The sequence below is a fragment of the Ochlerotatus camptorhynchus genome, unplaced genomic scaffold, assembly GCF_037179485.1.
Source record: "Ochlerotatus camptorhynchus isolate MF236.1 unplaced genomic scaffold, CSIRO-AGI_Acam_v1.1 ptg000414l, whole genome shotgun sequence".
NCBI lineage: Eukaryota > Metazoa > Arthropoda > Insecta > Diptera > Culicidae > Ochlerotatus > Ochlerotatus camptorhynchus.
This window is the reverse complement of record NW_027040900.1, coordinates 145,419-160,882: the sequence shown is the minus strand read 5'-3', so window position 1 is coordinate 160,882 and position 15,464 is coordinate 145,419. Positions and strand designations below refer to the sequence as shown.

The 15,464-nt window shown below is 42.3% G+C and overlaps 1 protein-coding gene across 1 annotated transcript; it reads left to right on the top strand.

The window, feature by feature from the left end:
- The first annotated feature begins 2,495 nt into the window (after positions 1 to 2,495).
- LOC135711000 (uncharacterized) lies at positions 2,496 to 8,325 on the top strand. Its single transcript, XM_065233737.1, has 2 exons — positions 2,496 to 3,448; positions 3,942 to 8,325. The coding sequence occupies exons 1-2, from the start codon at positions 2,496 to 2,498 to the stop codon at positions 8,323 to 8,325; spliced, it is 5,337 nt and encodes a 1,778-aa protein (XP_065089809.1).
- The last annotated feature ends 7,139 nt before the right edge of the window (positions 8,326 to 15,464 follow it).

Below are 15,464 nucleotides of genomic sequence, written 5' to 3'. Positions count from 1 at the left end.
GATTTAGCGCAAAAAAAAAACAAGATCAATTTACGTTTGAGCAACTTTACTAATTTACTTCCCATGCCGGTTGGTTTCCCGATTGCAAACGATGGATATCTAATTATATTTCGACGAATCGAGAAAATGTTGATCAACAGGCTGGCTGCCGAAACTGTGTTTATTAGGTGAAAGTGCGTATAGATGCGTGAAGGATTATGATGCTGTGATCTTTAGTGTCAGTTTGCGAGGTTTTATTACAATTCCGCACGTTATCAGATGGCAAATTGGGACCGTTTTGGTTGGCAATAATTTCCATCCTCAATGGCGGCGGAATACAAAAGGAAAAGTTGCCCCATTCTCGCAGTGTCATCGAAAATGGACGAACCGATAGTGAGAGTTTCACCCGACAAGGGGAAAAATCTCCAAGCAATTTTCGGATGACTCGTAGATGGCACTCCCTCTGACCAAAAACTGAACCCAAATCCGCATTGCCACCCCGAATATGTAGTTTGCTTGGATACGAAGGGGATGGCGCAGTGCTACGCCCTGGGGCAATTCGCTCTTCTGGGGTCCAGCCGAATATCGAATCTTACACATTGTTTTCACCGCACGCCTGTTGGTAGCGAGGGGGTCCAGCAAAAAATATTAAGAGAAGGAATCGAATCGAACATAAACAGAAAACGTGAGCTCACACATGACGGTGATAATACAGGAGGAAGGTATGTTGGACACAGAGCGAGTGTTTTTTTCTGTTGCTACTTTCGGAATTGGAATTTTTGGCATGACGAAAATTTGGTTGCTCTGATAATTAACGGAAACATATGTTTTTTATATTTTTTCCCTCCTTTTTGCCGAGGATGATTTGAAAGATGGAAAGTTGTAACGGGGACGGAGGAGTGCTGACTGAGCTTACAGTTTGGAAGCTCAATTGTTTATGCTGCTTCGCGAATTTTCTGCAAGAACCAAAACCAACCACATTGTCTCTAACCCATGGAAATTGGCCGGTGCAGGGAGTCTCGAGATCAACAAACACAACGGGCTTCAACTTAACGCTACAGGACTAGTGAGATTACTTGCTTTTACAGATTTAAGATCGTGTTTTTGCATCTACCTAACCTAGCTCTTAAGTGAAACATGCAGGGTTTATATCTAATACTGTGCCTACTAAGCACAACCCGCACTCCTCTCCTTTTCGAGTGGATTTGAACACAAAATGGAATGCTTCTACTATATATGGCTTACACTAACTTTTTCATTTACCTTTCCATATGTACCCTTAGATTTGATAAAGAGTCACAAATTGTTGAGACACTGACTAAAATCTAGCACTGCCACATTCGTCCTGCGAGTTTCAATTCCGTTCTAACGCATTGAAATGCCATTGGATTATCTTCATCTTACGGATGAAGGTAAAAATGGAAAACAAAATCGACGGAAAACAAACCAAGAAAAAAAAATCAATACAAATTGAATATTAAAAGTAAACTTTTGAATCTTATGCAAGAAGATTTAAAAAAAAATCGAAATTAAACCGTTGGTGTAAAATGAGCAACCTGTCGGGGTGGTATGAGCGACTTTGTAAACAACGGGTAAGAATATTATGTTCTCGTGAGGCTTTATAAAGGGTCAAAAATGAACAGTTTTAGCAAAAAATATTTAACAGAACCAATTATTATCTGTAGAATAAATTAAATTTCAGAAGTACTGCCAATTTAAGGCTATCTTTTTTTAGTCTTGTGAATGACTGGTTTTTTACCAAAGCAGCTGTTTCAAAACGTGAGTTCATATGATACAGACATATTTTTGACAGGAACGCAAAATTGAAGAATTTAATTTGAAATTGTTAGAAGTACATTTGATCATATGAAGTTCAGTATGTTCAAACTTGCGGATAAACAATTAAATTGACTGAAAGTCGCTAAACCGTGTGTTAAGCCCACTGTGCAGCAAGTCAGCGATGAGTCTACCTCACTGGTAACTGCCGAGCCGCTGACTGTATGACAGATACGAGGACTGGCAGGTATGAGATGATGTCACCAGCAAAGTGAAGAATAAAATCACAATTCTAGGCTGGAACGTGCACAGAAGTGATCTTCGTAAAATTAGAATTAAATTTACTTAAATTATTTGCGATTATTCACAAAACTTACTTGCTAACTAAATTTAAACTCATAAAAGTAAGTTTCTTATTACCTAAATGAATTAAAATACCTATTCTAACAATGTGTTACCTAAAACTAGCCTATAAACCCGTAAGAGCCCCATCAGGTCAGAGCACGTTGTACACGGGAGAAAAGAATACTAAAATTCTGTAAGTAGCTTCAAATAATCCTAATATCCGATCCTAAAATGTGTATTTAACTTATAGTTGAGCTGATAAACAACGAGCTGCTACAAGAATTATATTTCTCTCGCACAATCCGAATCCTCCCCAACATTCTCAAAGAATTTTATAACCTCAATTCGAGATGCCGGGAAGTTGTACGAAGTGCGATCAGCCGGACACCCCGGAGATGGTGGCTTGTGACGGTTGTAAAGCATGGCTGCATTTCAGTTGTGCAGGAGTTAGTCCCGGAGTGGAAAATCGTGAGTTTCGGTGTGAAAATTGCACCGCGAAGCGGGAAAAGAAACGGAAGGGTAAGAATGTGGAAAATCCTCCACCGAAACCCAGCTCGAAGAAATCCGCTACGCAGAATCTCCCCATGCCATCGACCTCCGGAGCGGAATCTGCTGAGGAAGCAGAAACTGGTGAAAACGGTAGCAGTGTTGCTGGTGATAATCTGGGTGATGAAAAACCCTCGGAAAAAGCAGCTGGAAGTGATTTGGAAACAGCTGAATCGAGAGTGCAGATCGAGTTCCGTCGTATGGAAGCACAACTCTTGAAAGCGGAAAAGGAGCTCAAAATGGAACAACTTATCCGTGAAAGGCAGCTGAAAGTAGAGAGGATTCTGGCCGAGAAGCGACTGTCGATGGAGCGGGAGCTTAAGGAGAAACAGCTTGCGCAAGAGAAGCTTATGTTGGAAAAACGGTTAGCTGAAGAGGCAGCGTTCCAGCAGAAGAGACGTTCACTCAGGGAAAAGTTCGAGTGTGAGAAGTCCGAGCTTAACGCAGCTGCCAATGATGAGCAAGAAGGCGCGGTTGGAGGAAAGCTGGAGAAGAAAAGTGCACTTGGTGGGAAGCACCACAAAGTAGGTGATATCGAGCCCTCCCACAGCCGTGTGTTTGACTGGTTGAAGAACAAGAAGATTCCAACTCACGGCACTAGCAACGTTGGTGCGCACGAAACCCCTATGCGGAATCCCGATGTGGTCAGACACCAGCAGAGAGGAAAATGTGCTGTACAGGAGGAGCAAGACAGCAACGACGATGAGAGCGATGAAACACCAGAAGCTGAAACCGCTTCAGTAGAAAGTTCGGAAACCCGCGCATCCGTGGCCTGCAATTCACTGGCTGGCACAGCATCGCGGTACGAACCTGGACCTACGCGAGCTCAGCGTGCAGCTCGGCAGATACTTTCAAAGAATCTGCCCATATTTACGGGGAGATCAGAAGAATGGCCACTGTTTTATAGCAGTTTCGTAAACTCCACGGAGGCTTGTGGGTTCACAGAACTCGAGAACCTTGTTAGACTTCAGGAATGTCTTAAGGGACCGGCTTTAGAGGCTGTGCGTAGTCGACTTCTCTTGCCGCGAGGGGTACCACAGGTCATAAACACTCTCCGTATGCTCTACGGTCGCCCCGAACAGTTGGTCCACACACTCTTGAATAAGGTCCGGAAAACTGACGCTCCTAGAGCCGACCGCCTCGAAACCTTCATCCCATTTGGAATGGCCGTTCAGGAGTTGTGTGACCATCTGGAAGCAGCTGATCTTCGTGACCACCTCGTAAACCCGATCCTTCTTCAGGAGTTAGTCGACAAGCTACCTGCTTCAGCTTCAAGGAATCATCCACACTCATAGCGAGGAGTCTGCTGTAGTTCCAGGACCGAGCAAACCGTGCCTCATTTGCCAAAAGTATGGCCATCGAATAAGAAACTGTGACAAATTCCGCGGTCTTGGTCTATCCGATCGCGTCAAACTGATGCGGCAACGTAAGTTGTGTGAACGATGCTTGAATGATCATGAAGGTTGGTGTAAATTCAAAATCACCTGCAACGTTGGTGACTGTCGTCAGCGGCATCATCCTTTGGTCCACCACGATGGAGCATCGGCCAGGATAGTCCCTCAACCAACACCGACGCAGGCGCAAAATCCGGAATTTCACCACGCCCACGTTTCTACGAAGATGTCGGTGATTTTTCGCATCATCCCAGTCACTCTTCACAACGGGTCGAAATCCATAACAACGCTCGCCTACCTAGACGAAGGTTCTTCGATGACGCTAATCGAAGACAGTCTAGTTGCTGCACTGAACGCAAAGGGATTTCCGCAGCCGCTAACGCTGCAGTGGACTGGTAATATCGTTCGCCAGGAGCCGGCTTCGGAGTGTCTGACACTTAAGATATCTGGAGTTGGGAGCAGAAAACGCTTCAATCTCACCAACGTACGAACCGTGAAGAAAATGCACCTGCCGAAACAAGGAGTAAACTTCGAGGATATTGGTAAGCGGTATAGTCACCTGAAGGGTCTACATGCAGCAAACCGAGCCAATGACGAGCCGAAGGTTTTGATTGGCCTAAACAACGTCTATCTACTGGCACCTATCGAGTCGCGGATTGGAAAACCTAACGAGCCAATCGCCGTTCGATCGCAGTTGGGCTGGACGATTTACGGTCCACGGGAGGTTACCACGTCAGGTGAATTATTAGGTCTTCACGTCAGCCTCACGAACGAAGAGCTCCACGACCAAATCCGAGAATTCTTCACCATAGAAGAAACAAATGTCTCTGTACGCGCACTTCCAGAGTCCGAAATGGATCGCCGAGCAAAGGAAATACTGAAAACCACCACAGTTCGAGTCGAAGGTGGTTACGAAACGGGTCTCCTTTGGAAAAAGGATGACTTCCAGTTCCCGGACAGCAAGAGAATGGCAATCAAGCGTCTTGACCACCTAGAACGCCGTCTAAAAAAGAATCCAGTCATCGAGCAAAATGTGAGGTTGCAGATAGAAGAATACCAAAGGAAGGGTTATGCCCACAAAGCTTCACTTGTCGAGTTGGCAAAGGCAGACCCACGGAAGGTTTGGTATTTGCCTCTGAATTACGTTCTTCACCCGAAAAAGCCGAACAAGGTCCGGCTTGTCTGGGACGCTGCTGCCCAAGTAGACGGTGTCTCACTAAATTCAATGCTTCTCACCGGTCCCGATTTTCTAACATCCCTGACAGCGGTAATTCAACGGTTCCGTGAGCGACTGGTGGCTTTTGGAGCCGATATATGTGAGATGTTTCACCAAATTTGGATGAGGGAGGTTGACAAACATGCCCTGCGTTTCCTTTTCCGAACCGATCCATCAGCCAAAGATCCGGACGTATTCTTGATGGACGTAATGACGTTTGGCGCGGCGTGCTCTCCAGCGTCTGCACAATACATAAAAAATTTAAATGCTGCGCAGTTTGCCGAACGATTTCCAGAAGCGGTGAAGGCGATAATCCGTCGCCATTATGTCGACGATTACCTGGACAGCGCGGATAGCGTTGACGAAGCGATCGAGCGAGCGAAGCAGGTCAGATACATCCACTCTCAGGCGGGTTTTGAGCTACACCACTGGGTTTCAAACTCGGATGCGTTCCTCGCTGATCTTGGGGAATCCGAGGTTGAAGAAAGGATCCCGTTACACGACAGCAAGGATAACAAGACGGCCAGGGTTCTAGGCATCATCTGGTGTCCAAAGCAAGACGTGTTCACCTTTTCAACCTCTTTACGGGACGATCTGATTCCTTACCTGACCACACCGAAGCGACCAACAAAGCGCATTGCGCTAAGCTGCATCATGTGCCTCTTCGACCCGATAGGGTTGTTGGCGCCTTTCACAATCCAGGGAAAAATCCTGATGCAAGACCTGTGGCGAGCGGGTTGCGAATGGGATCAGGAGATGGATGACCAGTCTTACGCCAAATGGACGCATTGGAGATCCTTACTGCCGCAAATCGAGAAGTTGAAAATACCTCGATGCTACCTGCGTGGTGCACCTCCTGAAACGTATAGTTCCCTACAGCTCCATGTGTTGGTAGATGCGGGGGAAAAGGCATATGGTGCCGTTGCATTTTTCCGTGTTACGACTCCAAAAGGATCACGATGTTCGTTAGTGATGGCCAAAACCAAGGTAGCCCCTTTGAAGCCATTATCTATTCCCCGTCTGGAGCTGCAGGCGGCCGTTTTGGGCGTACGGCTTCTCAACACCGTTGTTGCAAATCACGATGTGCAGATAACAAAACGCGTGCTGTGGACCGACTCGAGAACGGTCCTGTCTTGGATACGGTCGGATCACCGAAACTACAAACCGTTTGTTGCGTTCCGGATCGGGGAGATTCTTCAAGAAACAGTAGTGGACGAGTGGCGCTGGGTACCAACCCGATCTAACGTGGCAGATATGCTCACCAAGTGGGGCAACGGGCCGGTTTTGGACAACAACAGCGCCTGGTTCAATGGCCCTGACTTTCTTCAGCTACCGGAGGAATCATGGCCTACACAAAAGCTTCCTCCATCTAACACTACCGAAGAACTTCGAGCATGTCACATGTTCCACAATGATCAACTCTCCGAGCCGCTGATAGATGTCACTCGAATTTCCCGTTGGAAAGTGGTTTTGCGCACAGTTTGCGTGATTTTCCGCTTCATTTCGAACTGCCGAAGACGAGTTCAAGGACGAACAGCTGAACCGATTGAGGTTTCAGTTAAGCTGCAACGGATTTCCCTGCGTGCGCCAGTAAAGACGGTCGTTCCACTGAAACAGGAGGAGTATGAAAAAGCTGAGTTGGTGCTGTGGAGGTTGGCGCAACGTGAGTGCTTTCCCCACGAGATTACGATTCTTTCCAAAAACCAAGCGCATCCGAAGGAGAAATGGTCAACGGTAGAAAAGACGAGCAAGCTCTACCGTTTAGGACCGTTTCTGGACGAACACCAAGTTCTACGAATTGACGGTCGAACGAAGCTGGCAGAGATGGTTCCGTACGACACCCGTTTTCCCATCATTTTACCGAAGAATCACCCAATTACCGTTCTCGTGCTGGAGCACTATCATCGACACTTTGCCCACGGTTTCAAGGAAACAGTCGTCAATGAACTTCGACAACGTTTTTACATCCAAAATATTCGAGCGTGTGTGGGGAAGGTAATCAAGGCGTGTCAATGGTGCAAAGTTCGGAAATGTCAACCACGAACTCCGAAGATGGCTCCCTTGCCAGTCGAGCGTGTAACACCGTTCATGAAGCCCTTTAGCTATGTTGGGATTGACTATTTCGGCCCGGTAACAGTAGCAGTAGGGCGGCGTGTCGAAAAGAGGTGGGTCGTTGTCTTCACGTGCCTGAGTGTGCGAGCTATCCACCTGGAAGTGGCCCATAAGCTGAACGTGGATTCTTGTATCATGGCAATCCGCCGATTTGTTCTGAAAAGAGGTCCGCCAATCACCATCTTCTCTGACAACGGCACGAACCTTAAGGCTGCCAGTAAGGAACTCCAGGAGCAGATTCGACGGATCGACACGGCTGGCGCAAACGTCTTCACGAATGCTAGAACGCGTTGGACATTTAACCCGCCATCCGCCCCTCATATGGGCGGAGTATGGGAGGCTGCCATGGCAGCCCTGATCACCGTAGACCGGCTCAACGATGAGATCCTTCTCACCATCATCGCGGAAGTAGAGGAAATAGTTAACGCTCGGCCGTTGATCTACATGCCAGATGATCCTATAAACCCAGAAGCGCTAACCCCCAACCATTTCGTCAAAGGAAGTTCTACTGGTCTTCAGGACCCTAGCATCGCACCAACGAATTTGGCAGAAGCACTTCGTAGCTCCTACAAACGTTCACAATACGTCGCCGACGAACTGTGGAAGCGCTGGCTTAAGGAATATTTACCGTCGTTGAATGTTCGGACCAAGTGGCTGGAGAGCAGTGAACCACTGAAAGCAGGAGACCTGGTGTTCATCGTCGACGACCATGGCCGGAATGGCTGGATTCGTGGCCAAGTTGAGCAAGTCATCCCGGGCAAAGATGGACACATTAGACAGGCTATTGTTCGTACGAATAGTGGACTGTTTCGACGACCGCTGGTCAAACTTGCTCCTATCGAGATGGCGAAGGTTGGTAAATCTGTCCCGGAAGTTGACCCTGGACAAGGTTTACGGGCCGGGGAAGTGTTAAGCCCACTGTGCAGCAAGTCAGCGATGAGTCTACCTCACTGGTAACTGCCGAGCCGCTGACTGTATGACAGATACGAGGACTGACAGGTATGAGATGATGTCACCAGCAAAGTGAAGAATAAAATCACAATTCTAGGCTGGAACGTGCACAGAAGTGATCTTCGTAAAATTAGAATTAAATTTACTTAAATTATTTGCGATTATTCACAAAACTTACTTGCTAACTAAATTTAAACTCATAAAAGTAAGTTTCTTATTACCTAAATGAATTAAAATACCTATTCTAACAATGTGTTACCTAAAACTAGCCTATAAACCCGTAAGAGCCCCATCAGGTCAGAGCACGTTGTACACGGGAGAAAAGAATACTAAAATTCTGTAAGTAGCTTCAAATAATCCTAATATCCGATCCTAAAATGTGTATTTAACTTATAGTTGAGCTGATAAACAACGAGCTGCTACAAGAATTATATTTCTCTCGCACAATCCGAATCCTCCCCAACACCGTGAATCAAAAAGTAATTGATGATATTCATCACTACGGCCCTTGTGGTCGGAGGTGAGACTGGCAGTTCAAGTGTTGCACTCAGGGGTTGAAACAGTTGACGTTTTTTACTACACTCGCTTCGTTGTCGTGCGCGACAGTCTGTTTGTATTCGAACACTCATGCTCTACCGTCGTCTCTCTCACACAACACGAGCGGTAGAATAACATTCGAGCTAAAAGAAAATTATCAAAATAGCTATCATTTGACATGTGTGATTTCGTTGTAAGTCCTCAATTTGGTGTACATCAAACCATTTCTGATCAGAAATATTATTACTAGGACATCATTGTTTGCTATTTTCAGAATTCACACAAGCACAACATCAGCAGCTCTTATTATGAGAAAAACTAAAATATATACATTGGTGACGGTCTTCGGCGACAGTGTCGTATGACAGAGCCTGTCATATGACATTTTAGTTTGGTACTGTACTATGATAGCTTGTTTTGCAAGTGTCAGAGGCAAAGGCAGTCAATTATCACAGAAAATGTGTCGACTACCGTGACCGCTTACAAGACTTTGCACTATATTTCCTACTGTACTGGAAATACTTTAGCATGTAAGGATGCACAACAAACATGAGCTGTGTTTGTTCACATCGACTGATACTGAGTGGTATCGTCGATAATAGACGATTGTTGTGTATTAGAGAACGCTTGCGCAAAAAGACTAGGGTGGGAAACGGATTCGAAAATCAAAAATGTCATTAACCACATAAATACGTACGTAGACTATATAGGTCCACCGTTATATAATTGGCAATGCACCCGTGTACTGAATGGGAATTGTGGGTTCGAATCCCACCGGTGCCCTTTGATTTTTTCGTAAATTTTCTCACACACACGTCTCTTACCGATGATATGTGCTTACCTCTCAGTATGTTCAAACTTTCTTATAAACAAATAAATTGACTGCAAGTCGCTTAACCGTAAATCAAAAAATTACAAGGGACAGCAGGTATTATATAATAAATGTTATTTGTTAACTGCAGCAGGAGCTTGTGTTTTGTGTACACGCAAACCAAAAATGTATTAAAATGAATGTTAGTCCCACTTCCTATCATCCTCTGTTCATGAACATCGCAGCGAATGTTAGAAGTTGACCTTACAGGCGATGTAATGTTTTTTTTTTGTCTTTTTTATTTCGTGTTCTATCTACGTTTTCGACTATACCAGTAAGCTTTTTATGTATAACGCACACACTTGCCTCGAATCTCTCCAGCAGAAACAGCATACGAAACCGAGTATGAGAGGAAATGAGCGCTTCGTGTTTGTTTTTGCTACTCATATTCAGAGAGCAGAGAGCAGAGTGGAGAAAGCACAGGTCTGAAAATCGCAACGTTCGGTGTTCGAGTCCAGTCGACATCCTTTTTCCAGTTTTTTTCGACACATTTCACTCACTAATACACTCCACATTTTCGGTTTCCAATTTTCTTGCATTAGACCGCTGCTAGGTATATCGTATCCTCGGTTCATGCGGTCTCCACTAACATCCTCTGATGATGAATCCCATATAATTGTAAGCGAATCTTACGTCCCCCGGTTGGGCGTAGGTATAGAAATTTGAGCGGGTTCTCTCTGTTTATACGCTATATTATGACTATGATTGACCTGAAAATAACCTTTTGATATGAGTTTTAGTTGGGACATGTTCAGAAATTTAACTTTTTTGGAAAATCTTGGTGGCCCTGAAAAGAACCAATGTGTACTTCCAAAGCTTAAAGCCTTAAAGCCTTTGGAAGATGATTATGATGTGTAGTCAGCTGGATCAGCAAATCGGACCGGACAATCCCATATTCTTCGGTTCAATGATTGGAGCCCCTCCCATTTTAGTTTTCTCGTTCAACTCCTTCTTTCAACAAGTTGGTAAATCTTAGCCTTTAGAAGAAAAACGATTAACACTTTTTTCTGCGAATTTATGATCCTGTTTCACGTCATGGTTCTTCTCTATGCCTGTTGAGATCAATTAGTACTTTTATTTATTTTTTCTACTGTGCTTAATCAAACGAGTAGAACTAAGAACGGATGTCGGTTACGTGCTCGAATAATTGAAAATTCGAAAAATATTTAATCGAATAGATGGAACAATCTTTACGATCAATCGTTAATCGAATAATTGGAGTTTTAGGCATCTCTAGTGTAATTTCATGTTTTTTTGTGGTCCTTCGAAAATGTCGAACAGCAGAATTGCAACCAGCAAGTATAACCCAAGAACCAAAAGCGGTGCGATGCTAGTTTGCATTGCTATGACGTCGACTGATTTAAGGGGCTTAGAGTGAAATTCAATTCTCTTCATCGATTTCCTCTATTTTGCACTATTTCTGCTATGTTCTTCTATCAACCAGAACAACAAACGTATCAATGAATTGTGTGTGAGCGTGGGTGAACTCCCTGGGGAGAAAGCCGCAAACACTGGCGATATACGCCTCCTCTACGATATCTCACGACGCCTGAGTACAGCAAGGATGAACCCGAGGATGCCAGTAAAAGACACGACTGGACAGTTGCTGAAACGCTGGTTTGAGCACTTCGAACAACTTCTTCAACTTTGACTATATGTTTTTAGTATTACTTCTACGTGAAGTCAACGATTTACATAGTTAAAGATGCTAATTTCAAATAACAGACTGTAGTGGTAATTTTTATACGATAGATGGAGTAGATGAAAGCATAGAGTTGATAGTTCCGTTAGAGTACGGCAGTGTGAAGATTGCATATAGATATTAGAATAGAGAGCTAGGACAACTTTTAAGGAAGGTACAAATCGGTTTTTTCATCTCTCTTTACCAAACTCCCCCTTTGGAGAGGGATGGTGAGGGGTGTCAACCTCCCCCCCGCCTCCACTGGCAAAAAGAGATGAAAACCGACCGCTCAAGTACCAACGGTGTGTTTGAAACAATTCTACCGATTTTTACCGCACTTCAGTTGTTATTTGAAGGAAGGCATCCAGTCGTAGGTTTGGAAATTGCAACTATTATTTACCCCTACCACGATATGTGCTCCTGTCATCGTCGACTTGACAATCTCGAGGGGACACGGGTGGGGTAGGTGCTGCTACTGTACCTTTCGACCATTGACAGTAATTGATGGTATGCTCCCATCCAGAGTTATGTACTTTGACTATATGTTTTTAGTATTACTTCTACGTGAAGCCAACGATTTACATAGTTGAAGATGAAGAAGCATCTTCAACTTCTTCAAGTTTTGAAAGCCAACCAGCCACCAACATCTCGGCCTACGGTGCGGCGCAGCACTCGCGTCAATTCTGAGGCCCCCTCACTGCAGGAGAGATGCTCAAAGCTGACCCCATGCTATCCACTCAAATGTTGCATCAGCTATTCTGTAATATCTGGAACACCGCGACTTTTCCGGCCGACTGGATGCAGCGCGTCTTAGTGAAGGTCCCAAAGAAGGAGGATCTGACTGTGTGCGACAATTGGCGAGGCATCATATTACTGTGTATTGATCTCAAAGTTCTGTACAAAGTTATCCTGAATCGGATACAGGAGAAGATCGATGCGACTCTCCGGCGGCAGCAGGCAGGATTCCGTGCTAGAAGATCTTGTGTGCACCATATTGTCTTGTTCCGCATCATCCTGGAGAAGTTCAATGAATTCCAAGAGTCCCTTTTTTTGGTATTCATTGACTACGAAAAAGCTTTCGACCGACTCAATCACGAGAATCTGTAGGGCGCCCTGAGTCCCGGATAAAATCGTCAACCTCATCAGGTTTTCACGTACAGACTTCTGTATAACGGAGCCTCGTCTGACCCTATCCGGGTAGTCGCTGGTGTTAGACAAGGATGTATACTATCACCGCTACTGTTCCTCATCGTAATCGACGAGATCATGGTGGGTGAAATTGACCGTGTACCGAACCGTGGGCTGCTTTGACAGCCTATCACCATGGAGCATCTCAACGACCTCTGATATGCAGAGTATGCTCAATGACCTAGCCGAACGCTCCTCTGCGGTGGGTCTCACCATCAACGTCAACAAGAACCAAATCGTTGGATGTCAACACGGGCAACCCTTCCAACTATACGGTAGCGGGGCAAGCAGTGGAGAACGTCGAAAGTTTCCAATATCTTGGCAGCCAAAGAGTTTCACTGACCTTGTAATCCTTAGAGCCCACTTTTCGGCTTCTTATTGTACTAATTGATGCAATGGTAGCATATAAAGCAAAGCATCCAATGCCTTCGATGGTGTACTTCTCATTGCACCTGTTATTGAGAGAGTTGCTAACCTTTGGAGTTTTTTCAACTATCTCTGAGCAACACTCTTTTGTTTTTGGCCACCAGACCAATGCGCCATAAGTAACCCTGGGTTTCACAATTGCCGAGTAAATCCAATGGATCATTTTCGGTTGCAGTCCCCACTGTTTACCGAATGTTCTTTTGCATATCCATAGAACATTGAATGACGAACAAACGCTGCTGATGGTAGGACTGAGACGGAGGAAGTGGGGCTGTCTACGGTGCGTTCCGGGTTTTCAGGATTGAGAGTTACAGATGTATCATCACAATGACTAACGTAGTCCGAATTGCTGAAAATTCGATCGACATCAAGCAGTGAATGGCCAATATATTGATTGTACTAGCCAGTAAGCTGGAAGACTCCTGATCTATATCCAGACACAGGTCCATGACGACTATGCTGAGCGCTGGCAGGAATCGGCACCACTGGGCTGGAGGAACCCGAAGCTTCCAAAACAGCGGGTTTCAAGGCCAGTAAGGACCTCGGTAAAGACATTGTCACGCCGTTTTAATGGCGATTGACGCATACGATCGCCGGAACCCAGGTGTGTCGGAGTTGTCGATTGCGATTCGTTTCAACAGCTGAGCTATCTGCTGTCCTTGCTTAGCCATTGCTCTTCCTAAGCTCAGCATGTGCGAGTTCCCGTCTCTCGGTGATAGAATTAATCGCACTACCAAACGACGAGACGGCAGTTTTGAACCGAGCACATTCGCGCACTCGCTGCACATCCAAAACAAGTTCGGGCTAGTGAGTGTGAACCTGGTGTGAACAATATTCAGAAAAGCATTGTTCAACTTTGTGCCGCCGTGCTTCAGGTGAATCGTCCTGTCGCAAAAAGCCATGCAGGAGACGGAATCTTCATCGCCTTCAACTGGTTTAGCGCATTGGTTTAGAAGTTATATGAAAGTCAAGCGCCTCTAGCGGCGTAGTTCCCAATTTTACCAGAATTGAATGACACAGGCCTGTTGGTTTTATTTATTTATTGATTTATTGATATATTGATTTATAGATTAATTGATTTATTGATTTATTGATTTATTGATTTATTGATTTATTGATTTATTGATTTATTGATTTATTTATTTATTGATTTATTGATTTATTGATTTATTGATTTATTGATTTATTGATTTATTGATTTATTGATTTATTGATTTATTGATTTATTGATTTATTGATTTATTGATTTATTGATTTATTGATTTATTGATTTATTGATTTATTGATTTATTGATTTATTGATTTATTAATTTATTGATTTATTGATTTATTGATTTATTGATTTATTGATTTATTGATTTATTGATTTATTGATTTATTGATTTATTGATTTATTGATTTATTGATTTATTGATTTATTGATTTATTGATTTATTGATTTATTGATTTATTGATTTATTGATTTATTGATTTATTGATTTATTGATTTATTGATTTATTGATTTATTGATTTATTGATTTATTGATTTCTTGATTTATTGATTTATTGATTTATTGATTTATTGATCTATAGATTTATTGATTTATTGATTTATTGATTTATTGATTTATTGATTTATTGATTTATTGATTTATTGATTTATTGATTTACTGATTTATTGATTTATTGATTTATTGATTTATTGATTTATTGATTTATTGATTTATTGATTTATTGATTTATTGATTTATTGATTTATTGATTTATTGATTTATTGATTTATTGATTTATTGATTTATTGATTTATTGATTTATTGATTTATTGATTTATTGATTTATTGATTTATTGATTTATTGATTTATTGATTTATTGATTTATTGATTTATTGATTTATTGATTTATTGATTTATTGATTTATTGATTTATTGATTTATTGATTTATTGATTTATTGATTTATTGATTTATTGATTTATTGATTTATTGATTTATTGATTTATTGATTTATTGATTTATTGATTTATTGATTTATTGATTTATTGATTTATTGATTTATTGATTTATTGATTTATTGATTTATTGATTTATTGATTTATTGATTTATTGATTATTTGATTTATTGATTTATTGATTTATTGATTTATTGATTTATTGATTTATTGATTTATTGATTTATTGATTTATTGATTTATTGATTTATTGATTTATTGATTTATTGATTTCTTGATTTCTTGATTTCTTGATTTCTTGATTTATTGATTTATTGATTTATTGATTTATTGATTTATTGATTTATTGATTTATTGATTTATTGATTTATTGATTTATTGATTTCTTGATTTCTTGATTTATTGATTTATTGATTTATTGATTTTATTGATTTATTGATTTTTTGATTTATTGATTTATTGATTTATTGATTTATTGATTTATTGATTTATTGATTTATTGATTTATTGATTT

Coding starts and splice junctions, on each gene's coding strand:
- LOC135711000 (XM_065233737.1), top strand. CDS start 2,496: ATGGTGGCTTGTGACGGTTGTAAAGCATGGCTGCATTTCAGTTGTGCA. Junction 3,449..3,941: donor CTGGCTGGCACAGCATCGCG/GTACGAACCTGG, acceptor CCACACTCATAG/CGAGGAGTCTGCTGTAGTTC.